General features: G+C 38.9%; 2 protein-coding genes across 2 annotated transcripts in view; both read right to left on the bottom strand.

Moving 5' to 3' along the window:
• The window catches only part of LOC118407210 (neuronal acetylcholine receptor subunit alpha-10-like), a 35,866-nt gene extending 31,327 nt beyond the window's left edge, over positions 1 to 4,539 (bottom strand). The window contains exon 1 of the mRNA XM_035807641.1: positions 4,479 to 4,539. The gene's annotated coding sequence lies outside the window, so the exon portion shown is untranslated. The remainder of the gene's footprint in view (positions 1 to 4,478) is intronic.
• Positions 4,540 to 7,315: 2,776 nt separating this feature from the next.
• Positions 7,316 to 26,489, bottom strand: part of LOC118407025 (neuronal acetylcholine receptor subunit alpha-10-like) — a 35,866-nt gene continuing 16,692 nt past the window's right edge. Inside the window, exons 2-8 of the mRNA XM_035807441.1 lie at positions 20,356 to 20,609; positions 14,389 to 14,573; positions 13,372 to 13,416; positions 13,020 to 13,129; positions 12,464 to 12,667; positions 11,346 to 11,683; positions 7,316 to 10,811 (exon numbers count right to left, since the gene is read on the bottom strand). Coding sequence (XP_035663334.1) covers positions 10,192 to 10,811; positions 11,346 to 11,683; positions 12,464 to 12,667; positions 13,020 to 13,129; positions 13,372 to 13,416; positions 14,389 to 14,573; positions 20,356 to 20,428 — 1,575 coding nt within the window. The 5' untranslated portion in view covers positions 20,429 to 20,609 and the 3' untranslated portion in view covers positions 7,316 to 10,191. The remainder of the gene's footprint in view (positions 10,812 to 11,345; positions 11,684 to 12,463; positions 12,668 to 13,019; positions 13,130 to 13,371; positions 13,417 to 14,388; positions 14,574 to 20,355; positions 20,610 to 26,489) is intronic.

Genomic DNA, 26,489 nt, shown 5'->3' with positions numbered 1-26,489 from the left:
AAAAACGCTGTTCTGCGTCAAATCCTATTTCTTAAGACATGTGGGACTCAGTGTTACAGGGGGGATATTTTGTAGAAGCACCGCTGTAGGAAAGAAGGTCCTGCTGAAGCAATGTAAAACATCACGTAGCATGAAGTTCGCTGTCAACTGGCACACAGCACATGGCTGTTTGAAACTCTAAGTCTAATCAACAGCCGTGTTTGATTGATAGCCGGCGGTCCTTTGATGAAGTCGGCGAAAGGTGCGTTAGTTAGAAAATCTGCGTTTAGTTTTGATACGTAATTATAAGTTAGACAGTGGCGAGAATGATTATTTTCTCATCAATATTTCTCTTCAGAATTATTTGAACTTAATTGTACATCTAAACAATTGGCTTACCTGTGCAATGTTTATATGATTAATGATCAGTGTACTGAAATCATGTATAACGTATGGCTCCTAGTCAATAGATCAGCATTTTCTCTATAGTGACCACCTGTCTATAGTGGCCACATTTCCTAGTGCTGTTGTTGTTTGACATAAACTTTGAACATCTAAATTGTAAGTAACTTTAAACTGCCAGAGTTTCAGCCCAATAAAACACTCTCAGCGCCAGGGTATGAACAGACTGACCAGACAGACGAAAATAAATCCTCGAACAAGGTTCAATCGTATCTTCCGGGTCTGGCAGGAAGTTGTTAAACTAAAATAAGAATAGGCTCGATGGCTGATTGCATACAAAGTAAAACAGTTTAACAGTTTTACAGCTTGAAGAAAACAAACGCTCCTACAGTACCTGCACCTGCTTGATAATTATTAAATCGTATGCCCTACTTGAATAAAAAAAGTTCACTGCAATAATAAATGTACCCACATCACAAGGAGCTTATACTTTTTTAAACTTACACCTAGTTATCGTACTGAAAATTGTTAATGACATTACATGAAGTCATTCAACAATTTTCAGTCATGATGAAAATTTTCTGAATGGAAGGTGTGATTATTGTCATTTTCTGAAAAATAGAAGCAAGCACTGTTTTTACCTGGAATAAATTCACAATACCAGTCCACTTTGGGGGATAATGTACTGTTAAGAGGATGTTCCATTTTTGCGCAGGGGTGATTTGGAACAGTCCAATGTTGCGTGGGAAGGGGTATGGCTGAAATATGCTGTATTTGCTCTTAAGCAAATGTCGGCCTTTCTAGTTCTCTTTTGTCTTCATACGACGAAATATAACGGGTGTCGTTACTTTTATTTGTCCCCCAACGCAGGTTATGAACATTTATAAGTTTCTGTCAATTCTTTATACAAATACTGTCTTGAGGCCCATATATAGGAAACCAAAGTTTGCATGATGATTCAATATTTTGTTGCCATTGGTTTTTGTACCGGAGGTATCGTATAAGTACTATAACAACTCGGGCAAAGCCATTTCGCTATCTTTTGTCTGCAGAGCCTTGTTACTCAATAATTTCTGTCAGTTGCGAACCGTATCGCTGTTGAGTAAGAATTCCCCGTGGCGCTTATTACTGTTATTAAGCAACTTCGGCAGACAAAAAATGTAGCGTATGGTATAGCTATAGCTGCTTTGGAAAATTAAGTTCCAGGTAACAGCGCTATTTTGTGCTCTCCCTGCCTATTTTGCAGACAAGATGCGGTTTAGAAAGGTAACATTTAAAAAACGCAGGGTGTTTTCCCATTATTTTGCCTTTGGTCAAGCTACGCGGATACATTTCTTTACCATCGGGCTCGGTAAAAACACTTCATAAATGCTACTAAAATAATATTTCATTCATACTCACTGATATATCTAACATTGTGTTCAAATAAGCTAATATTTCTTTCAAATTCGCTGGCGTTCCTAAGCTCTGATTTGCTCACGACAGAAAAAGATGAAGAAGAACACAGCATGAAAAAAACAATATGTTTTCCCATTGGGAAACATAAAAATTAATGTCACCTGAAAGTTTGAATAACGATCCAGTTCTCTCTGGTATCATTAGTTTTGGAGACACATATCAACGCTTGAGGTGTCGTATATCAACTCGGGCAAAGCCATTTTGCTATCTATTGTTTGCAGAGCCTTTTTACTCAATAAAGTCTGTCAGTTCCAAACCGTATCTCGGCTGAGTAAGTGTTCCTTGCGGCATTTATGGTTATTATTAAACAAATTTGGCAGATATAAATGTAGCAATTTGTAACTGCTTTGGGAAATTAGCGTCGAGGTAACATCACTACTTTATGCTTCACTCCGCCTTCTTTTGAGGTGGAATGCGTGATAATACCAAGCTGCGTAAAAGGAATTTTCTGCAGCAAGCTTGCCTACTGGGTGTATTCTGCAACAGGGCAGTCTAGTCTACATACATTGTTATCACTAGGCGAATTTTGATGCCTGCGTAAAGATACACCATAATACATTTCTAGAAAATACTATATAATACACTTGCACGACCTTGATAGAATGTTAATGAATGAATACCTTTATTGCACAGTTTTGCCCAACCGAGCTAAGTACGGGTCACAACAAGTCAACATATATACATATGAAAGTATCACAAATCTAGTCTAAAATAACACAAAAGTTCGGCTTCTTCTCGCTTCTTGGTAATGGAGAGAATGTAGGACTATATGTGTTTAGCTATTGTCGGTTTGTCAAAACACATGAGTAATATAAGCTTGTCAGTGCTACTCAAGTGTTTAAAATGAGGGAATCTACTTTCTATATAACTAAATAGAGTATTGCTATCATTCGCATACATATCGCAATCAACAGTGAAGTGCACTTCATCTTTTACCATTTTTGAGGTACCAAATTGGCAGACTCTTTGTTCTAGAGGAGTGCGGCTGTGCCTTCCTAATTCAATTTGCCGTCTGTGGCAACTGATTCTTAGTTTAGCAATGGTAGTTCTGTGCCGAATGTTTGTAATTTTCAAATACTGCTAGAACATTCTAGTCCACAGTGCGTTCCATTGCAACTTCGATTACACAACACTTCAGAGGTCAATCTAGATCAGAGAATCGCGTATCGAGCGTATAACGAAGCCTATACTTCGAAAAAGAATCTTTTTTAAATGATGCTCATATCGTCCATTCTATACTTACTGTAGGTATTAGACATGGGCATCTAAGTAAAGGTTATTCTATCTACATAATCGTAAGATATTTGGCATGGCTGTTGCATGCTCCAGGCCATTCAGCTGTTGCCAAAATCAACACAGTGCCTTTGTCAGGGCTATTTGTCAAAGGTGCAAATGCCAATATCTATAGATGTTTCTTGGAAAGTTGAGGGTATTTACATCTATCTGGAGACAGGAAACGGATACTCTTCTGTCTTTTCTGTCTGTAGTTGTAATACTGCCAGCGTAAGCGAATTCATTTCAATTTTGTCTAAGTATCTGACACCAAATTTCAAAGTTTTGTCAGTGAAGAATTTTCAAAAGATTTAGCAACCTTTTTCTATTTATATTAGATAGATATATATAAATAAAATATCAAAAAAATTGTATATATAAAATGAGTCATTGTATATTTGACCTTCCTCTTCTTAAGCATACTTTTATACACACTGCAGTATTTCAACTGTTCTCTTTCAGAAAAAGGCTAGTTCAAAAGCTAGTCTTCGGGAAACTTTTGACTAGAAATACCTGGTCATACAATCTAAGGAAACATTTACTAACATATGATCTTTGATAAGAAGTACGGAACCGTTACAGTCTGTAGCTAAAATAAAGGGATGATAAAACTTATATTAAAGCAACAATTTATCTTTAACAACGTTTTGCTTCGAATCACCGCTGGGCCAAATTGTTGTGCTCTCTGTCAAGTCACTTTACACCTATGTTCTCTTTCTGCTCTGGCAAAACTACGTTAACAATGTATGCTTCTAGGGACGTCTTCGCAGATTGGACGTTAAGCAGAAGGCTTTTTGTTTCAGAAGAAACACGCCAAAAAAGAGTAATCGATTCTCAATCTGGTGTGAGCCTACAGACAAAAGTCACTTTGCTATGGAATGTTATCGATATAATGATAAACGCACAGAGCTGTTCACATTACTTTCCGCTTGCTCTTAAGAATTTGCTACTCTCTGTTCGATAGATAAACTCAACTACATTCTGGGAGGTGATAATCCACACTGCGTACAAGTAGGCAAATATATCCACGAATGTTTATACCATAGAACCAATAGTGTAAATGACAAACTAGACCCTATATGTTGATTTATTCATACCTATAGATATCCATATACGTGTGTTTAGTTGTACTGTAAGTAGCTGTTATACATGTAGACCTAACGAAAGTCGCTGTACTTTTGTCGTGTCAATAAAGATTATTATAAAACTATGCAACCCTGTCTTACGCTGTTAGTATCTGTGCCATTCAGCCTTTACAGACAGTAACAATCATGATTGCTCAACAGGAAATATTACAGTTCCAACAGATGTTTACTACAATATCGTCAGATCCTAGTGTAAAAGACGTGTAAACAAGTCTTACTTACCCTTTAGGTTGTTCCATAGAGCTTCAGCAATCCTCAAAAAGAGAAGCTACCAATGCGTCATATATACTGCTTTTTCATCAGATAAGGCCTGTTATTCTTTAATCTACTCCAGGCTACAGCTACGCGGTCGATAAACATTACTATAATCAACCCAAGCGGAAGAAAAGACGTCTTATTACATCGGACTACCTCCTGTAAGACAGAATTACATTACGATCGAAGCCTGTCTTATGTTAAAACAACTTTCCAATGGTTCTAAGCTTTTCCACACACAACGTAAGATTCTTACATATTACAAGTTTTTTTACATGCACTATAATTCTTCTCAAGTTAGAATAACAACTAATCGTATGTATCGTTACGAAAAGTTCAAAGTTCAGTTTTGCAGTCAGCTTCTGAGTCTGACAGACAAACTAAAACCTCAGTGTCCAGTTGGACGTCAATAAAACTACCAGACCAAGGTAACTCTGACAAATATCTACAAACAGGAATTTGCATAAATACGGCTGGAGGTAGGGGTATGCCATGGTCTCTCTTCAGATGTTCACAGAAGTTGCCATGCTTTACTTTATTGACGTAGATGGCGAGTGCATATGCCAGCATTTACACCCGGGAATATGTTCCTTATTAGATAAAGCTCAGGGTACAAACCACCGTACGTGCAATTTGTCCGTACGTTTGCCTGCACGTCTACGGCGGTACTTACCATTTACAGATCCCAAAAGCTTGGCACGTGGACAGCACGTATTTGCACGTGCGGGAGGTTAGATTTACTCTAGGGCAGTGCGTTGGGCTCAGGCCCAATGTGTCCCGGGTTCGAACTGTTCCGTCATGTGCCCCTGGGAAAGGCACTGCGCATGATCCCCCCCCCCCCACCCCAACTTCACGCAGGTGAGAATAAGTACCTATCTTTGGCTAGGAATGTCCCTAGGATAGCACGTTTACTAAAGACTGTGCCATAATGATCAACTAATGATCGTGAACACTAAAGAAAAAAAGAAATAACTTACTCGTCCTTGTTTCTTCTTTACACACACTGTACACTTCCCTACTATAAAGTACTACACTCATATCACATATATGTTAGATGTAACTTTCTGATCTCATCATCGTATGAACTCAATTTAATATTAGCTGATATTATTGCATTCTCTCAGATAATCCTATAAGAACATGATACATTATTAGGCTATCACTAATGAACGTTATTGAAAATATCTGTTTGAGATGCCTGGATGAGTGATCACACAATTTTAGGAATCATCAATATCATTTTAGCATCGATCAAAAAAGCTAGGTCGGGCGCTTAATTGCATTACAGAAAAAGATTCAACTGTCTTCTTTCAACATTAACAAATCTTGAGTAGAGCAATGTATATAACAAGGGTAATTATTACTTTGTATGGAAACGAACAACTAGCTACGTACTATCTATCTGGAACTCACATTGAAGTAGTGCCTTGTTTCAAATATCTGGTGGTCTGGTTGGAATATAGAGGTGCAGGAAGCTGGAATGTACTCCAGGACCTACTAGATGCCCTCCTCCATCCCCTTAACGGCTTGTCATGGATACGCTATTGACATGAGTAAGAACTTGATTTGTTTTTTGACGATATGTTGTAAATATTGTATTTTATGTATGTATTATTTGTAGTTTTACCCAGGGCCTCCGTGAAAAGCAGTGTGTACAGATAGCTTATGCGATTCTTGATATATTTTGATGGTTCTTATGCAAGTCAGAATCCAATTTGCATAATCAATGACGAAATTTTTAAAAACCACTTCCTTCCATAATGGAACTATTTGAACCTGTTAAATAATTGCATAAGGCCTTTATACTACTTGAAGGGCGACTGTTGAGAGGCAAAAAAATGGTTTTCTATTAAATGTGTCTTTACAATTGGATTAGCCTGTATTTACACAAGCTCTCGCCGGCTGGGCTTAATGACCCCCTCCCCTCCTAGAGTGGCGGCAATCGTAGGGTCGGCCGCCAGGGGCGCGATTTTAGTCAGGCTACAATTGGATAAAATCCAATATATAGAAATATAATATAAAGACAACAAATGACACTAGCAGTGCTGTATGGTTGAGTGGCTAGTTCAGCACCACTGGTCAGACATTGTGTCCTTGTGAAATTCACTTCACACGACTTTCCTAATTTTAGCATGCTACAGGTGTAACAAGTCCATGCGGATCCATACCTACACCATACTTACAAAATAAAATTTAAACACTATATCCAAATATATCATGTACTCGGTAACACGTTAGATAATTAAGCTAGAATAGATTGCTTGCTGTCGCTAATCATACCTGAAATTTGCCATGAATTATATATGATACCGTTGTTATGCATGATCTTAGCATTTTTACTTTGACTTCAACCTTATCGAGACCTGGCTTTTATGGTCAACCTGGAACAGCATGTGTAGATAACAGAAAAATACTGACTGCTACGACCTGTCAGGAACAGCAGTACTGACGTCAAAAGGACGTCATGAAATGACGTCATAATGTACCAGTTGGTTGCGTCATCTTGGATCGAATTAAAAAAAATACATTTTTTCAGTAAACAATCGCAAAGTACATTGTAGAGAGACTTTAAAAGGTTCATTTGAACGTTTTTGAAATAAAAAAAAATAACAGTTAGTTACGAATCTTAAGGTAGTTCTTTGTCTTGTACAATGGTCCGCCATCATAAATTTTGGCTAATAATGGGGTCATTGAATTAGCATAATATATCACCGGAAACACACCAAAAAACACAGACACAGGAAAAATTAAAACTATACCAGCATTTTCATGCAGGTAATAATAACAACACATGACGGCATTTCATCGGTAAATAGATATTTAATATTCACAGTTTAACTTCAAAATATACACAGGTACTCAATTTGTGTTCATTCGAACAACTGCAAGATCGTGCAAGATTGCAACCACCACACTCACTTACATGCAGTGTCCTTTAAGTGTAACATGTGTTGATTTGTATATAGCATATTTTTTAATTGCCAATAACACCTTTGTTATACCTACCACAAGATCGATGACTCATTGTGGTATTCGGTGACATATACAAATATGATTTAACCCTATTCAGACCGATCGATTCCGATCAACCAGGGACCAGTAAGACTTTTCAGAGAATGATGTAGACAATATTCAAACATTTTAAGATATTTTACGATATTATGACATAAATTATATTTTATGTATTTAAAAACTATAGCTGTAATCAAGCAAATAAACGTAAGAAGATATATTGTTAGAAAGGAAATTATCGATTTTCATTAAAAAAAATGCCAGTGAACAATAGTTGCCATGGCAAAGCAAAAAATGGAAAATTTTCGAAACTTTGTGAAATTGTCGCTAATCAAAGTTTACGAAAAGTCACTTAACTTTTGGCTCTAGCGTGAGCCGTTCATACATTATACGGCGGCATAGAATTTGGCGCAGGCCTCACAAGCCTGTCTGAATAGGGTTAAATAATTTGAAAACATTTTAGAAATTCGACATCAGTGAATGTTGTATATAGTTTTATCTTACCTATCTTGTTTATAACATATACCATCATTATACGTTTTCATATCAAAGCCTTAACTGACGACTTTCAAAATACAAAATTGTACGGATAAGTAAGAACTCACTTTTTACCATTTCTAGATACAAGTGCCATTTCAAAACATGCTCTCGCGAGAGCGGATTTTACCGGCGTAAACGTGCGTGAGATTTCATGAAATCGAGGCTGGAGATGGATCAGATTTCTTTATGTGGTTCAAAACAAATCAAGTGCTCAAGCATTCGTCTTCTGGCTAAAGTACATAAATTATAGCCTCAATTCAAAATTATCGATTTTCAAATGGAAATTTAGAAAAAAATTGCATAATGTACATCAATTAATGCATTCTCCCTTTTTAGCATAGTTTGAGTAAACAATATAGAATTACGTACCTCGGCCATTTGCGTTTGCGGAAGGTAAAGAGAACGACTGATCAGGCCTGCTGAAATAGTTGATTGAAATTAGTTAGAAAAGTTAGATTTACCTTTCTTATCTTATTTTTACCTTCATTCATTGGGTACCTTAGCATACACATGCCATGACATCATTACATGCCAAGTAAATTCAATTATAGCACTTTCACTGGCGTTAAGTATGCATTGATATTGAAACACCGAACCTTATTATGAGAAGCACTTGCGTAATGCTATAAGTCTTACATACATCACGTAGATTTGTACTTATCTTTCAACCATTCGGATTCGTTAGAACACAGCACAATATTATGTGACGTGTATATACATACTCAGAGACTTGTTGTCCTTCATAATTGTTGCTCTTTCTTGTGATAAGAATGTCCTTATTTAAATCCTGTGGTTAGAACGTCCTCATTCAGACTAAATCTACGAAGGCAAAGCGTTCGTGATGACCAAGGTCACTGTACTATAGTGATAAGCCATATCACAGTTCAGAGGAAGCATGTAAAATCGTGCTGCATTGTTGTTCAGGTCAAAGTTCAAGGTTATCTAGGATACCCACCTGTCCTGACATTTTGACAATGTTTTGCTGTCTTACAGAACATAAATCACTGAAAACGATTCTTTCCCGTAAACGCGTTGCAAAATGTCTAAATACGCTATATTTTATTGACCTTAACCTTTGACCTAGATCACGATGCATCGCGAGGGTACATGCGCAGAAAACCCCACGTACATACAAGTCATACAATACATGGTGTGCAAACAGGTGTGCAATATTATCTAATGTATGGTACAGTGGGTACATTTTGCATTTCAAGTTTCCTTTTAGCAACCCTTTTGTCTCGTGATACTTGTGAGCGCCACATTGACAGGAGCTAGCAATGATTTAATGAACATTTTGCTTAATTGTAGGAGATGAATTGACATTCTTTACATCTCCTGTCAGTGAAATTACTAGTATTTTTTCGGTAACTTCGTTTTTTCCCAACAGTGACAAGCAAGGTACATATCTCAAAATTTACCTCTAAATAGTACGTTTTCATCACCTCAATACCATGAATTCCTGTATATAATGTATTCCATTGGTACATATTTCATGACAACATGATATATTATTAAGTATGGTCAGTTCTTCCGATTTGCCTATTTTCTTCCCTTGCCGAAGGTTAATTGCATCATCCAAGATTATTGCACGACAGTATAGATTAGAATCTTCATCCCCTGTCAGACCATATCCATTTTTTGATATGTAAAAAAAACCCTGAAAATTCAACAATTAGTCTTGTGCTATTACAAAACTAAACAGGGCTGATTAGTTTTTCACTTGGCTGAAAACAGTTTCAAGAGTAGGCAAACATTCTGCTGTCGAATGTGCAAATAGTTCTAGGTAATAGAAATACAAATGTCACTACGTCCAGACGTCTAATGACATGTAATATGCATGCTAAAATATCTTTACATAGATCCCATAACTGTACATTTTGCAAAGATAACATTTAGCACAAGGCAATGATATAGAGTAAATGAGCCATTTCAGAGAAACAACCGCTCATGCATAGGTCTAAGGTAAAGACCCAATGTCTCGACCATGCTCTAGATCTGGCTCTTTTCTTTCGTTGGCATAATAATGTAAAGGCGTGTCATGAATATGTCTCAGGCGCTTTCAGTTTTGACCTTCGAATGCGCAATTCGCTCCATGAAAGGGTTTATTTTCGACTCGTTTCCATAGATATCAGCGGTTGTACTGTTTAACGGCCGGATAAAAGATGGCGATGGATGAAGAGATACTGGACACGAGGAGGCACAGCCACAGGATCCGGTTCATCCAAATCGCAGTCTTATGCCACAGCTTTTTCCTGACTCGATTGGTCTTCTTGGCCTCTAGATGTGCCTCCAGCAACGACAACACATTCGCCAGTTTGTCGTCGGTCTGTCGTGCTTTGTTCGCGGCGTTGTCGTCGGGCTCGGGCGTGGCAGTGCTACAAGTGTCGGGGATATCTCGATCCGGGTCGTCCGGGGTTTGGCAGTCGCCATTTTGACAGTCTCCCTTCGCGGAGCCGTTCTCGCAGCGCAACGCGAGACCTTCGCCAGAGATCACGTGACCATTTGTGTGAGCGTTCATCACACTGTCTTCGCTCGCAGACTTGAGGGTGTTCTCACACGTAGGCGGCACTTTTGTAGGCGTAGCCTGTTCCTTTTGCCCCTGCACTACCACACTGGTCAGCAAGGGGGACTCCAGGAGTCTTTTCAGCCAATTTGGAACTTCCTCGTCACTCTCGTGGATTCTGATCACGCAGACTGTCGCGAGAGTTGCCATCCCCACTATGATTATGGACCCTGTGTAAAACTCTCCTAAAGAAGATAAGAATAGGTAAGACCATCATTTCTTTATTCCAGAGGTAGGCTTATCGCAAAAATTAGATAACTTAAACGGAGCAGGCAAAATCTTGCTATATCTGTGACGCTATGTTCACATTACATGTCTATATTTGCAGATTAGAGATCTGCATATGATTTAATACAAAACATCCTCTGAAAAAAAGCACCAACAAAACAACATACAAACCAAGTAATTAACAAATCAACAATCTGCCAACCAACAAATCAATCAACCAACCAAAAAAAACCTTACAAGCGAACAAAAATCAAGCAAGCAATCAACTAATCGACCCATAAGCCAACCAGCTAGCCACTACAAACCACTCGCACACACACACACACACACACACACACACATACATATACATAAATACACACACACACACACACACATACACATACATAAATACACACACACATACACATACGCACGCACACACACACACACACTAAAAAAAACCACCACAAACACACGAACAAATCAAAGGTATCACATAGTATACTTGCCTAGAATCGACACATCCCCAGAAGAAGGTGGCATGTTCTCTTGTATCATCAGCAGGTACACTGTGAGTGCGAGCAGTGAAGTCACTTCCAACTGAATCCGCACGGCGGCGTTCGTAGGCAGGAAGAATCCTCCCAGCACAATGACCAGGCATGACAGGCAGGGAAGCACGTATGTGAAGATATAGTAGTCGGCTTTGCGGCGAAGTCGCATGACATAGCGAACGTTAGGATAGGGGTTACTACAGCAGGAATAGTAGTTCAGTTCTCTGTACACAGACATACTCAGCAACTCCCACTCCCCGTTTTCTATGATGTCAGAGGTGTCGCCGTAAGGCACCCTGTAGAGAAGAAAGTCAACATCTCTTATAAGCCTGTTCACGATTTTACCTGCGTATGCACAACGATATGCATTTTGGATCATAAGGTGAAACCCCTTTTACCGTTCATCTTTAGAGAATGCTTAATATATTTCGAAACGTGTTTTGTTCTAATTTGGCTTTTGACTTTGATATACCAGCAAAAATACACCTCGTTGCGCATGCGTAGCTAAAAATCTTTAACTAATTACAAACGCGTAAAATTTGCATAGAATGTTACGACCGTGTAACAAGTAGCCATCAAAATCTTAAGGGTAATCGCACTGCGCAAGGTTTCTTTTTTAACCCGTTCAAGTCACATAACATATCATTATTTAGCATATCCGTATGCCTTCAAACAGAAAGTGTGAAGACAGTCAAGAAATAGCTGGAACTTTAAAAATCTTATAGTATAATGTTTATTGCAAATTCTTGCCCGTGGGCTAATTGCAGGTATCATGAGAGATTCAGACAAAGCAAAAAACAATATCAAAGGTGTCTACTCTAGTCTAAAACTAGTAAAAGCTAACTCTAGGTCCTGGGTTATTGCACAATATTGGGTTCGACTCCTTTTTCGAAGACAGTGGAAGACGAAAGATCCCACCTTTTCTATCATGTGTGGGTTTTGTGAAGTTAGAAGGAGAATTGTTTTCTTTTTGTCGGTGAATGTTAAGAAGTATATTCATGAGCCTGAAAATAACGGCCTTGAAACGGATAGCTTCTCTGCACACAAATAGTCATTATGGTTGTTTTTAAACTTACAGATGAGTGAAGTTGATTTGTGTGCCGTCGTAACTCCAGGAACCCAGCAGGAGCTCGCACTGCTGATGATCGAAGGGGAAGAATCTGGTGTTGATGTCACACGACGTCTTGGCCGTCAGGGGCTGAGGCCACTCCACCAGCCCGTTTGATTGGACAATCACGTCTGTCAGGTGACCAAGCTTCCCGGTACTAATCTCATCAGCGCTGTGTTCATAGAAATGACATGAGTATAAGCTATATAGCAGTTCCTAGTACACATACTTCTCCTTCGCAGAGCCTTAGCCATGGCCCGGAGTACAGTATACCTTGGGGAAGATCTGTTAAACTGGGCTGAGATTTCAGCTCTTGTAAGCCTGGTATCTGACCGGATTCCATTAGAAGAATAGGTAATGTACACTGAAACCAAATTAGCAGCAACTAAGCAGAACCAGCCGGAATGAAGTATTTGCAAAATTCGTGCCACATTCGGGGCCATTCGGGTCGGAATTCCAAATTGACCTTATATCCCCTTCACACAAGAAGTAATGAGTCCAAATGCCCATAGAATTTTACTTACTTGTTGTATAAGTAGATATCGGGAAGCCAGATGTCTTTACACGGGATCCTGATGACACTTTGGCCGCCATGTTCTTCTGGGTACCACCTCAGAAACTCGTCTGTCCACAGCTGGGATGAAGAAGAAAATGTACTATTCCCCTACTTTGTATGTCTGAATGAAAGACCAGCATGGTATGTTCTTAATACCATGTTCAAAATTGCGTCTTTTATGTCCCATGAGCCCTCAACTTTGACATGCTATTCACGATGCAACAAGATATGTTGAATCATGGGGCAGCCTGTGATAGTGTTGGGAGGGTAGAGTCGTGCTGTGTTTAATGACATTAAAAAAGAAGTAACTACCAACTTACCAGTCTAACCCAAAGCACTGTTGTTAGTATTTGGTCCCGCTCCGACTGTAATGACACAAGATATGACTTTTTCACAATTATCTTTTGAAGTTTGACAAATAGCCAACGTTTGTACATGTATGGTGAGGTTAATGATAAGGTACCTGTTATAAAGCTTCGTTTAAGATAATTTTGAAGTAATACCTGCAGCGGTCATATATCTTTATCGGTCATAACGTTTATTGACAGATTACGATGCAGCAACGCCTCTAGCGGAATAATATTGCGTTGACGCATGTATTGCCTCTGGCAGATACCTATTGATGATAACAGCAACATTGTATTTTTACAGCTGAAACTGCTATGCATTTATTTCAGCCATATTGAATTTGAATATCGGCTCAGGTTTAATATGTTCCTTAAGGCAAAGCTGACTGCTTCTTAATAATATTCACATTGAACGCCAGTGGGAGTTGGATACTCCACCTAACAGATTCCTTAGTAGCCAAATTGACCATTGTTTTGAGAATCTCTCAAAAGTTTTTCTCAAAAGTTTTAACAGATAATCAGGTCCAGTTTCAGATCCGAACCTGGACCTGATATCATGGATCTGAACAAGACCTTTTATCGGATTTCTATACGTTGACACACCCCTTTTCAGAACCACACATAACGGTGGAGAGTAGACGCATACATACAAGTAAATAGAATTTTTAATCAAGCAGTGACTACTTTTTAAAGGTAAACACACGTACCTCCAAATGTTCGAAGGCTATCAGTCCATCTTGATCACGGAATGACCCAGTTCTCGCGAGAGTTGCGAGAACTAGGTCGAGACTTGCGTAGATCTTCTTTCCCTCCTTGCGGAGAAGGGGTGGGTAAGTAGGACTTGGGCAGCTCCCAGCCATCCTTGCAGTTCAGGTTCGCACAGAATTTGGATGTACGCGTGTTTAACTTTAAAATGTAGTCACTGCTTGATGAAAATCCTATTATCTATGTACATACGTGACTAAAGAATTTCTACAACGGCATACATACCAATCGTAGGACCTGCCTTAGTGCCACGTCCACCTTGACTTCCGTAGCCTGCCTTGCATTGCGGACCGACCGGACACTGCTGTCGTAGTTCCCGACTAGAAAGTGTCGGAGCTCGCTGCCGATGTCTGGGCTCCTGGGCTCAACTCCCGAACCAGATCCAGACGCATCTTCTTCCAAGAAGATTTCTAATTTGATAGATATGAGTGGTAAAAAATATTGGTAAAGCACAATTTTGGTCAAGAATTTCTTCGCACTATATCTGTAATGTTGATAACTTCCTACATTGATGTCTTCAATTCAATTTCTGACCTTGAGAATCTTGCCCCCCTCCCCCTCCGTCAACTCTAAAACGTCAATGCTCTTATCGGACCGTTGGCTGCACTTTTACGCACTATCTACCACTTTCGTTCTTTAATTACACCACAGGGCAGCACCCCGGTTTGATAGGCCTAGAGCAAATTCAATCACAGCTAAAGTAGTCCCTCAAGATGCTTTGTAAGACCTACTCTGAGGGACATGTAATCTATCTCACGTCTTGTATGATGAATGGTGTTGTAAGATTACTCCTGTAGCCCTTGATCTCGTCTTGTACTGAAAATCACAGGACATGTCAAAACTGTAGCTCTGTAGCTGATAAGTATGGCATATCGTTAACTCTTCGAATTCCGTCAGTAAGAGTATCTTTAGCTAGGTATCTTTTACCATATCTCTTACACGCCGCAGCGGTTATATTACTTCCGGTTGCAGTGTAACGCTGGTTCACCTTTATGCGAGGGTAACTTATATTCGTTGTTTGTAAAAAAAACGTATTCATGGATATGAAGTCAACGGACAGTGGTTTCAAATCGGAACATTTTGAAAATATTGCAAATTAAAAACCACAGTCCGCAGACTTAATACTCCTAAATGTGCTGTTTTTAAAGACAACGGATAAAGGTCAACCCACGGATAAAGATTACCTAACGTTAGTGAATAGGCAGGCCGAATGATTTTACCTTCACCAAGAAGGTTATGATTTTAGTGGTCAACCGAATTGGCTAGTGTTAAGTTATTTTTCTTTTTTATTTGTAATCAGTAGAACTTAAGAAATTGTTGATAGAATTTTCAGATATTTCCGTCAAATAATTTTGATATAATTGCTACAAATAAACGAAGAGCTGGCAGAGGGCCGTTAAAAACATTTTCATGTGTTTTGTGTCTCTGTGATGTATCAGTTACTGGAGAAATTGTGGCATAATAATTTATGTCACTTTTAAAGTTTAACATTATTTTTGATGAAGATTAAAAATCCTGGAACTCAAGGTACTAATTCACCATTAACAATAGCAAAAACAAACATAAGAGTATTTCATTCTGTGACATTAAGCATTATACTATGTAATTCACCATTATAATAAAGAATGCTACTTTAAAAGCTTATATAGATATTTTGATTAATGTCATTTGGCAGGAATAGGCAATGACGAGAATCACTTCAACATTTAGTACCCATCGTCAAGTCACCGACCTTATTCGTATCCTACGAGTACTCCGTTTATATAAGGAACGTGCCGGTATGGGCAGGTTTAACTTTACGATGCCCTGATTCGTTCTCCACTGATAGATTACTAGTCATGAATTCTTAACCATTCCGCCGTGAGTAGTTTCATCACGCTCGTAAGTCAGTGAATCCACTTCAGGTATGTACCTTGATGATATGGATTTATACTTAGTCACGTGACGTGTGGGACAGAATCCATAATAAAAGTGTAGATATTTGGCTGTTATACCCCCTTCCCACTAGGACGGCGTTCTCGCCGTGCTCTCTCTGTGACCTTAAATTTGACACACCACTCAACGAATTATGTAGAAAAGAAACGAATCTTTTTACACTTTGTGTGTTTTGTTGTCTTCTCGGTCACGCTTTTATATTTTGTATGATATACTCAGTGTCAAAGCGAAGGATACACATATCCCATTCAGGTCGCAGAGAGAGCGGCGCGATCACCGTTAAGTGGAAAGGGTGCCTAACTAACGTTTGGGACCGCATCTGCAAGCAGCGACACCTATGCTACAGTACAATGTGAGTTAGTCATAATTTCCTGGAGAAAGGTGACAGACGGTCACTTCCAGGAATAATGCGCTTGCTGGTGTACATTAATCATAGCCAATAATACTCTCAGAGATTTTGTGATCAGGTTTACTCGTACAATCTGCAACTTCGTTAGAAGCATTCGTTAGTTTATACGAGCTTTCAGGGTTGCAGGCAATCCAACTGTGTATGCCCCTCGTCGTGAATTTTCAAGTTTTACGATTTTGTTTTAAGCACTAGCTCTTCCGTTAAATTTGAAACGTGTATATACTGTATACACATAGCGATGTCCCTGTAGATCGACTAAATTCTTCTAGAATCTCTAAACCTGGGAAGATTTAATATTATCCGCCATTCAATATCACAAAGTTATGGCAAAGAAATGTTTTTGAGATTCACAACTCAAAGTATTCATATTTCTTATTAAACTGAGAAAAAATAAAATGTGAGCGCGGATGCCATTCATATAATCAAGTCAATGTGGCCCTTATCTATGGCCATGGTAAACTTTGCTTTGCTATTCCAATCTTACCTTACAGAAGCGCATGTCATAAACTATGCCTATAGGCCCACTGGCTGTCTACATCCATGAAATATACATATAAGTTTGGTTTTTCGCATAGCCCCAAGCACTTCGCAAATATCGATTTTTAGAAGCTGGAATGACTCCGTGTTGAATGTAATGTCTTTTCCCTTTTCGGGCCAGATTAAAAGATGATAGAAAAATAGAGTACGTTTTGCAATAAAGATTTTATTATTGCTGAACTATCGGTGGTAGTACCGAGCGTCTGCGACATTTAATTCTATAGGCTGTTTTGATGTTGCAATTTTTTGTCGATTCTTTTGGTGCTTCAAAGATTGCTGACTGTTTGCGACTTTTTATGTTTTATTTGTTTCGCGTAGCAAATTGTTTTTGTGTATACCACACAACTTTTCTTCAACAGATACAATGATAGATTAAGCTTTTATACACTTACAAAGGGTTGGTTCCGTATCTCTTCTTGATAAGTGTAATTAAGATAAGTCTTGATGTGCTCGAGGTGTCGTTCTTTTTTAACAAACGCGGGAGCTTTAACGTTATATCCAATGCAAGAGGACGTACTTTACGGGAGCTAGACACTCGCTTTATTGAGTTGTGTGAGGCAGTAAAGTCGTAGGATGCATCCCTTAACGTCAAATCATTGCAAATTATTACTAGGGATTTGAGCAACAGAACCTCTAGTAGTAACTCATAACTATAGCCACAACAAGCCCCTACCACATTGATAAATAATAAAAGTATAAAACTAGGGCGTACAGCAGTATCACGAACTCATGATTGTAGCAAGGTATATTTTGACTTCCGTTGTAATATACAGTGATTTATTAGTTTTCAAAGGGGTATCTGTAATGGGTTAATAGCCTAGTCATAATAGTGTGGTGAAATCTAGCGATTAACCTGTAAAAGGTACAACGACTATTCGACGTTCCAGGACATTAAATTGCCGTATATCTTGGCTGATTTAATGCTAGGGTCGTAATAATTACATAGGAGGGTTGCTGAATATTTCGGTCATAAACATGGCAGGTGACCCAAATTCTGGGAAGAGGATCATTAATCTGTAGTTCCCTGGCCCCCGGTGGTAGATTCTGTCAGAAATCAACAATGCGTCGACCTTCACTGCCAAAAATGCCTTTCCTTGTTTATCTTGTTTTGCTTCCTCACAGAAAATTTATCCTCCAGGAAGAAAATAATTCTGTCCCTAAGAAATCTTAGAAAAATATGTTTGTCCACGGGGCAAGCAAAATTTTGCTTGTTAAGTTTTTAAGACGATTTGAGATTCGTTCTCTTACACTGCCAAACATGCTTTTTCTTGTTTATCTTGATTTGCTTCCTCAAAGAAATATTTTCTTCCAAGAAGTAAGTCCTGTCAGTGTTAATAGCTCTATATGATTTAAAATGTTTCAGCACGACATACAATCTTTAGGCCTGCTTCATTTGATATTCTACGGAAAAATTCATCCATCTGTCACCCCTTCGCCCCCCCGGTGATAACCAAACCATTGACCTTGATAGCACTAGAGATGTCATTTATGATTCCAGGAATTTGCAGGATGTTTCAACCTAGATTCCAGGGAATGAACCATCGATCTTTAACCTCCTCACCAATTGTCTTCAATTCTGGTAACAAAATCCAATCACCGCTCCTGATAGCAGTTGATATCTAAATGTTGACTTTTTTTAGAAATATTTATAAATTTTTAACCCCGATTCCAGGAAGATAATCATCCATCTGTACCCGCCCCCGTAAACTGGTCGTAGATTCGTTCAGAAAATGATTTAAGGAAAGTAATCATTCATTAGTAACCTGGCTGTCCAATGGTGAGAAATATCAAATACGTCTTCCTTGCTAGCTCTAGATTTTAATTTACAGTGCTTCAATTCAAATTTTTGTAATTTTCAGACATGTTCCAGCCTAGATTCCATGAAAAGAATCATCAATATACATACAAACCTCCAGGGTGAAAGATCATCATTAAAAGCATATGGCGACATTGATGGCACTTCTATGGTATTCTTTAGAAAGTTCAGCTAAAACGATTTTTTGTCTTGACAACGAAAACAGGAATGTCATGTAAAGATCATCGGTATAATCTAAAACACTTAGATTATTTAAAACTGCGTAAATGGATTGCCACGGATTTAAATCTAAGCCATTACCAAATTGCTGTTGATTATAATCTCCCGAATGCAATTGACACCGAGCAGACAATGAGAAACAATGATATATATGCCTTTCAGTAGCCCTTACAAAATCTTAAACGTATTCATCTATTTTTGATACCGTTTATTGTAATTGAAAAGCGTTGTCGTAGAATCTGATCTAAATTTATAATAATATCTGTTTTGTTTTCTGCAAAAGTATAATTATATATATATAGTAAATCAAAGCATTTCATATTTAAGTTTCAGGACCAGATTTTTCAAATAGTTCACTTGTCTGTAATACTAATTTACGTTGCAAGTAAAGTTATCTTATATATCTATTTAAATGATGTGTCATCATGGCGAAATAAGCGTTTCTCTGGAAAGTTTTAGTATATCAGATTTTGCAAATACTTCCCGTTTTTTGCGTGACGTACACCATTTGCAGTAAAATTTAAAGGTCAATCTTAGGAAACCGAGAAAGGCGCAACGCAAACTAGTCAAAGCTAAACCCCTACTACCATTCACTTGCCTATACAGGTTGCTACGGTTGCTATTTCAAGTAAGGTCCATAAACCTTTTACGGTCATAAGGATCTTGACCCATAAACGAAAATATCTATGCAATTGGGATCTTGGAAATCTACACTCAAGGATAGTAAGGGTCTGTTCGTGCGGTCGCCGTACGATATGAGGTGGACGTTTGTGCTTTTGTCGTAGAAATTAGGCTGTGGTCCTAATATCCAGATAGGCTACGTTAGAGTCTTCTTCGGATTGGTACTGTCGCTGCCTGCAATTTAAAAATTTTACCACGTTGATATTGCACGACGGCCTACGATAAAGACGGTAACGATGTATGCGTTCCTTTTCGTTCCTTTTCCTTATTTTTTCATTTTCGATAGACCTCTATTCGGTAACGATTTCCGGTACAGCTGTGTTCCAAAAAATCTCCTGGAGAGCATTGTTGGAATGGATAACAAATGCAAGCTATAACTATTCAAATATTTTCATATCTGCATTGTATGGCAGGTACATTCGCCTACGACGTAATATATCAGCTAAATATCACCATCATTTCAACATTAATTTTTCAGCGTTATCAAGAATATTAATTGAGTTATAAAATTTAACTCAACGTATTATACCACAACGAAAACAATATCTTCACTTATATTTATATGGTAAAATTTAAAGATACAAACTTAACTTACCTTCTGTCTCATTCAGACAATGGACAGTGGTCACAAGTAGAACTGCAAGTACAGTGAAGATCCAGGGATCCATACTTGTGTGTGTCAATTGTTCTTAAGAAGGGCGGTCAAAAGATCTGTGGATGATTTTTTCACATACTGCCAGTGCAGTGTGCTCGGTCGTGATGTCACTATCTGCAGCAGTGCGACTGCTGTTCACATGGGTGTCCGTATGCTGCAAATTATTCCAGCAACACTCACCACTCGGGAGTTACCTGAAAAATAATGACAAATAGTATCAAAATTATGTTAAAATCTAAATGCGTGATGAGTCCAATGGGGAGCATGGCTAACATAGTTTACATAATCGTCTTCCTATATCTCTGGGGATATATGGTCGGAGTAATGAAACCGGCATTTCAATTAGGTTTTTATAGCAGTCAAAAGGTGAATATGGTCATTCTGGCGGTTGTTTATAACGTGGGCTCAATGCTTGAAATATAGACATATCGTCTTTTTTTTCTATGTTGGCATCATGTTGACGTTACGGCTGTGTGTTTTGTCCAGAACCCAGAGGTCGACCATTGCTTCGAAGTCCTTGACTACCGATGTTCTATCCTTGGGAAAGGGCAAGGCACTATTTAAGCAAAGGACACAACCCGCCGTACGTGCAACTTGTCCGTACGTTTTTTTTTTTTTTGGAGGCCTCGTCCGTTGCGTATTTCTGAAAATGTGGGCAACGACTGGCAAGAGCAGGGAGAAAGTACGTCAAGGCGGCGACACGAAGTTTTGTCTGCACGTGTCTACCATTTACGGATCCCAAAATATTGCCCATATATGTATAGACAGCACATATAAACACGTACGGCTAGTTATGCCCTTAGCTTTAATGCCCTTTATCACTACACCCAGATGAAATAAATGGGTACTGAATCCGGTCGGAATACGATGGAAACAGAGGGTCGGACTTTGCCTCCAATACCGTGCCCTATACACAGTGGATAACAACCAAAGGAGGTAATTTGTTCCCAAACCCTTTGCCATGGCAAGAATTTTGCATATTTTCTTGCAGGAAGTTCTATATATTCAAATTTCAGTATATTAGATGGGACCGTAAGTTAAACTCCTCTAGACATTATTGGAATAAATGGGGGTAATTTCTGGTTACCGATATGTATGCCATACTAGCACCCGATTCTACATAGCTATCAACATAACGCACTTAAGGGAGCTATTACTACCTCGTAAAGCTATATAAAAGATTGTAGATTTCAAACATAAAAACCATTGTATGGGGCCCGAGGGGTTGTTGGTTTGTTAAGGTTTGAGATTTTTCAAGATTCACGATGCTAAATGTGGAGCGAAGTTGCAGTCTGAAAACAAACAAGACTTACTAATATTCTATGGTTCAGAAGCAAAATGACATATAGAAGCACAGGAATACAAATATTTCAAAGGGCAATAATGCATACAAGACACAGCATGAAAAACATCTATTACAATCTTGATAGTGCTGTGATCAATAAACTATTGACTTTGAAAAAGGCCCTTTACATTAGTTGGTAGAGCATACCCTAGCTGCGCAGATTTGTAAACTAAATTGTTAATTCCATGATTTCAAGAGATAGATAGCTATAGATAAAATGTTACGATCCCAACGTAAATGGAAATCCAATGTGTTGAGTGTCAACGAACGAACAGTCTTAATCTTTCTGTGGCGAATACCACTGAATGAAGCAACACGTGCACCCCCAAGCGCAACATTCGTGTGGCATCATAGGTTATTAGTTTATACCTGACTACAACTTTGCAGAAACACAGAACAAACACACAAGAGAGATAACAAAACAATGATATTCGTCCCTCGGATAGGACGTTAAATGGAGGTCCCGTGTCTGGGGAGAGCCATACCCCGGGCACATAAAAGAACCCGCCACATGTGCGATGGTGCGGTGTGAGTGGTTCAAAACCTACAGTACCTTGGCCGCACCTGGGGCAATTACTGTCGTATTGAGGTCACCTGAGTGGCGCCGAATGGCAGCTCGCTCCAGACCCTTGCGATTTAGCCCCGCCTATCGTAAGCTCCTCGCAATTCAGCCCCTGGCTGCAAAGAGTGAGTAGTCGACCCACCCAATAACAATAACAATAACCTTCATTTTTTCATTTTTATGGAGGTAAAAGTTTGGTACACTGATGGATTATCCGTACCTCAGTGCTGAGCGAATCTAGGACATTAGACAGTGCAATGGTGCATTGGTGCGGTTGTAGAGATATCGCACTCACACTGCAGCGCCTTCACACACTCACGGTTCTGAAACTAATCCTTTCTAATGAAAAACAGATGAAGCGGAGGCGTATCTCACCATGTAGAATTCTCCACCCGTGCTATAATTAATGTACAATGCGCGAAGGGGACCGGAATAGATTATAAGCACATTGCGTCCGATTCCCTCACGTTGTCAGACAAGAAAGGTCGAATGCATATCAGGACAGAATTATTCCAGAGGTAAAATTCATATTTTTTAAAAAACGTTATTGTCTTTTTATTAATCAGCGTGGTTATTGACCTTTGTTATTAAAGAAGAAGATGCTTATCTGTTTAACCTGAGCACCTAAATTTCACATTAAAAGCAATTTTTAGCCAAACTTTTCTGTATTCGCACTCTGGTTCACTAAGAATGTCATCCATTTAGTCAAATCAACATTGCATAAGAATCATGAAACAGTGCAATTTATGTAGATTTATGAGATCTTTGAATTTTTAAGGACAGATTCTATTTCACTATAAATATACTAATATGAGAAACGTCGGTATGATATGATATTTGGTTGAAACTGAAACGTATGATATGACCTGTGAGTGCTTCAGTTACCCCACTCGATATCCCTCCGAAGATTAATCACATGGTGTTGTCGAAACTGGAACACGCGTTAACTAGAACAACTGCTTCTGCTGACAATGCAAAAAACCTTTGACAGGGGGACTTGTCTTAAAGCTTAGATGGAATTAAATATTTATATCAATAATTTCACTTTACAACACCCGCAGATCTGTTTGACCTGTTTTAGAAGTAATTTTTCTACATAACTATTTCTTATTTATGACAGTTTTTAGCACAGGCATAATTGATACTAATGATGTAACATCTGCATGCGGTAAAATGTAATGACAAAAAGGGCAAATTAAAAACAGCAAAAGAGTTCCTCAGAGGCGTATTTCTGGGTGACCTTACTGCAATAGAACGGCAACAATTTCCAATGGGACTACAATCAATGCAATCAACGTCATTTACTGAACACTCGTAATGTATTAAAATCAGGTCTAGGTAAAAAATAGAACAAATTGACTCCAGGTCCTGAAAGGAATTTTTGATTGAATAGTGTTAAGCTATTGCGGATGAAGTTCGTTATATAAAGTATAGGAGTGGTTTGGATAGGCATACGTCATTAACTGTTTTATTTCATCAGTTATACATGTGAATCTAGAGTATGGAAATATTACATCAAGTCAATTTTGCCTTATTCGTTTATGCATGGAATTTCAAGCAGAAAGTAGGTAGGTAGGCTCATTTTAAATATTTTGAGTAGACCATACATATTAAAATCAATCAAAGTCAATGGCAATGCTATTCTACGACAGTTGTAACAGAGGTTGCGTGCGTTGTTGTACCTTTGATATTCTTTCAACATCCTTCCGATCACAAACCAAGAGACATCAAACAGAAAATTATCATCATTTTCTTGCTGGCGACAACAACTACAAAAACTGCATTTCGAAGAGTTTTCAGATGGGTAAAAATCCTTTCCGCATCTAATGGTGTACATGGTGGTGCCTATCACCGTTTTAGTAGCCCTGGGTCACAAAACGTTTGTGTATTGGCTTCTGTCTGGAGCTAGTCAAATGGTATCTATAGTAGAGTGTATTTGGAGGTTTTCACGTTGATGTAGAAGGTTGAAAAATCCCTCCTCCGACAAATCCAAAGCTCTTAAGCTTTTACCCGAGAAGTAGAATTAATAAAGTAATAGCAGATATATACAATTAATCTAATTCAAGCTTAAGTTTCAGAACTTTTTCGTGTGAAAGATGTATTGCTACATCGTCAAAGCCACTCATAGATTTAAGTATGAAAACCGTCTTTGCTGAATGTATACTGCAACATCCAACCGAGAACAAAGCCACACATCCATCTAACAACAGTGAGAGAGAGATCTAATGGCTGGCACCAACGTTTCCGCCCGTAACCCCTGTGAGTAGAAAAGGTGAGCACAGTTCACCATTAGTGACTCCAGCGCCAGATCTTACAATGATGATTGATGTTAAGGTTGCCCCCGAATGTCCCACTCCATCAACCCATGGCCAGGCCTCTCTGCTGACGAACCACGTCGTTCTAGCCGATCCAGCCATCTGTCAATCACTTTTCAACCCGATTGAAGTAGGGCAGTAAGACGTCTTCGTGCACTAAGGAATGAGCTGATGTATTCTGAGATCTTTAGGATGGAGACATCAACTTAGAAGCTTAACTTCACCAATATCTAGCTGCATGAACCCTCAATTAAAAAGTTTTATAAACTTTGCAGAGACTACCAAGGCTTAACTTTTCGATTTGAGATTTTCAGTCTCTGACGTGTCTAGACTGTTGACTCATTTCTGTTGTAAAATTCTTATTTTTAGTCTGTATTAGTATATTGAATAGTCTGATCAAAAAGCAAGCTGTTGCAGTATGTTTTAGTCCATCAAGACAGATCCGAACGTGTACTATACGTACAAGGATAAGGAAAAATACATAGAATATACTCGTGAACATGTATAAGGTTTCGCCGTCGGCCGGGGGGGGCGATATCTACTTCCAACAACCTTTGACCCATTGCTGACGCCACGCGTATATAGCTTCCTGTGTCAAAGCACGTGACAGGGACTCGGCGTTTTTCAGGTGAAAAATACGCGCAACCCTCTGTCGATCTTAAATATTGACGACCTTCAATCGATACGCCCGAAGGTCGTGAATAACGTGACAAGGGTATAAAGACCATCTGGAATGTGAATAAGACAAAGTAAATAGAAATACTCAAGGCATGGGTCTTACCAAAAATACCATAGTTCAATTCCTATCCATAGCCTGTTTCCCCTTCGCAAGTGCTGATTGATATGTTGACTTTTGGTCCTCCTTGAGGACAGTTGGTAATTGTTACCTTCAGGATAAAGTGAGTTGAGTTTCCAATGGAGACAGATAGTCTCACTCCATGTGATTGGATTATCAAAAGGACGAAGCAATCTACCCAAATCAACTTCGTTTTAACTTCAGGCAAATTTGCCCTGATTGTTGGCATGAGATTGCCTTGATAGGTCTCTCAACTTAGAACGGTTAAGTGTTCCATCCATCAAGCGATAATGTGGTAGGGGCAGCCCGGAAATTCGCGAAATGATACTTACTGGGTTAACTGGACGTCTTGGAGCTTGGGGAAAATGCGGAATTGAAGATAATAGATGCATCACTCTACGACTGATAAGAATAAACTTAAAGGTCAAGTTTTGCGAAGGTCAACTTTCTATACCTGGTCCAAGCTGGACTGTTAGCTGATAGTTTCGTAGAATCGTGTATCAAGAAATTAAAGAAAATTATGCTCATTATTATTTTTCGTCTATTCGTGGTTTTGGTTCCATCCGATAACTGACTGTGTTTCGGGTTAGAATATGGCGGAGTAAGCATGAGCATTCAATTGGTCAGGAGTCCGGCCTTGTTAGCTTTGTCTGTTCCAAATAGTAGCAAGGCACCCTTAAAGTATCACACTGATATTAAACATTTTACAATATCATATCAGTGTCACATACTTTTCAGGTTTTACCGTTACTGTGTAAAACTGTCGGGACAATATCTAGATACTAAGCCAATTACTGATCAGACTCTGTGTCGCAGTGATTTCCTTCTCCCGTTAGTTTGGCCCCTAGTGGGGGGGCAAGATTTCCTGTGACACAGGGCCAAATTAATGTTGGCCTAGTTAACCAAATTGAAATGATTTATTTCACCTTTAGCGATCTGTGCCAAATGTTAACCCTATTCAGACCGGGGGGGGGGGGGGCTTTTGAGGCCCGCGCCAACTTCGATGTCCTATAACGCCAGAACGCCTTACGCTAAAGCCACCAAATTTGGTGAGTT

This window comes from Branchiostoma floridae, chromosome 19 (genome assembly GCF_000003815.2).
Source record: "Branchiostoma floridae strain S238N-H82 chromosome 19, Bfl_VNyyK, whole genome shotgun sequence".
In the NCBI taxonomy this organism is placed as follows: domain Eukaryota; kingdom Metazoa; phylum Chordata; class Leptocardii; order Amphioxiformes; family Branchiostomatidae; genus Branchiostoma; species Branchiostoma floridae.
This window is presented reverse-complemented; position numbering and strand designations above follow the sequence as displayed.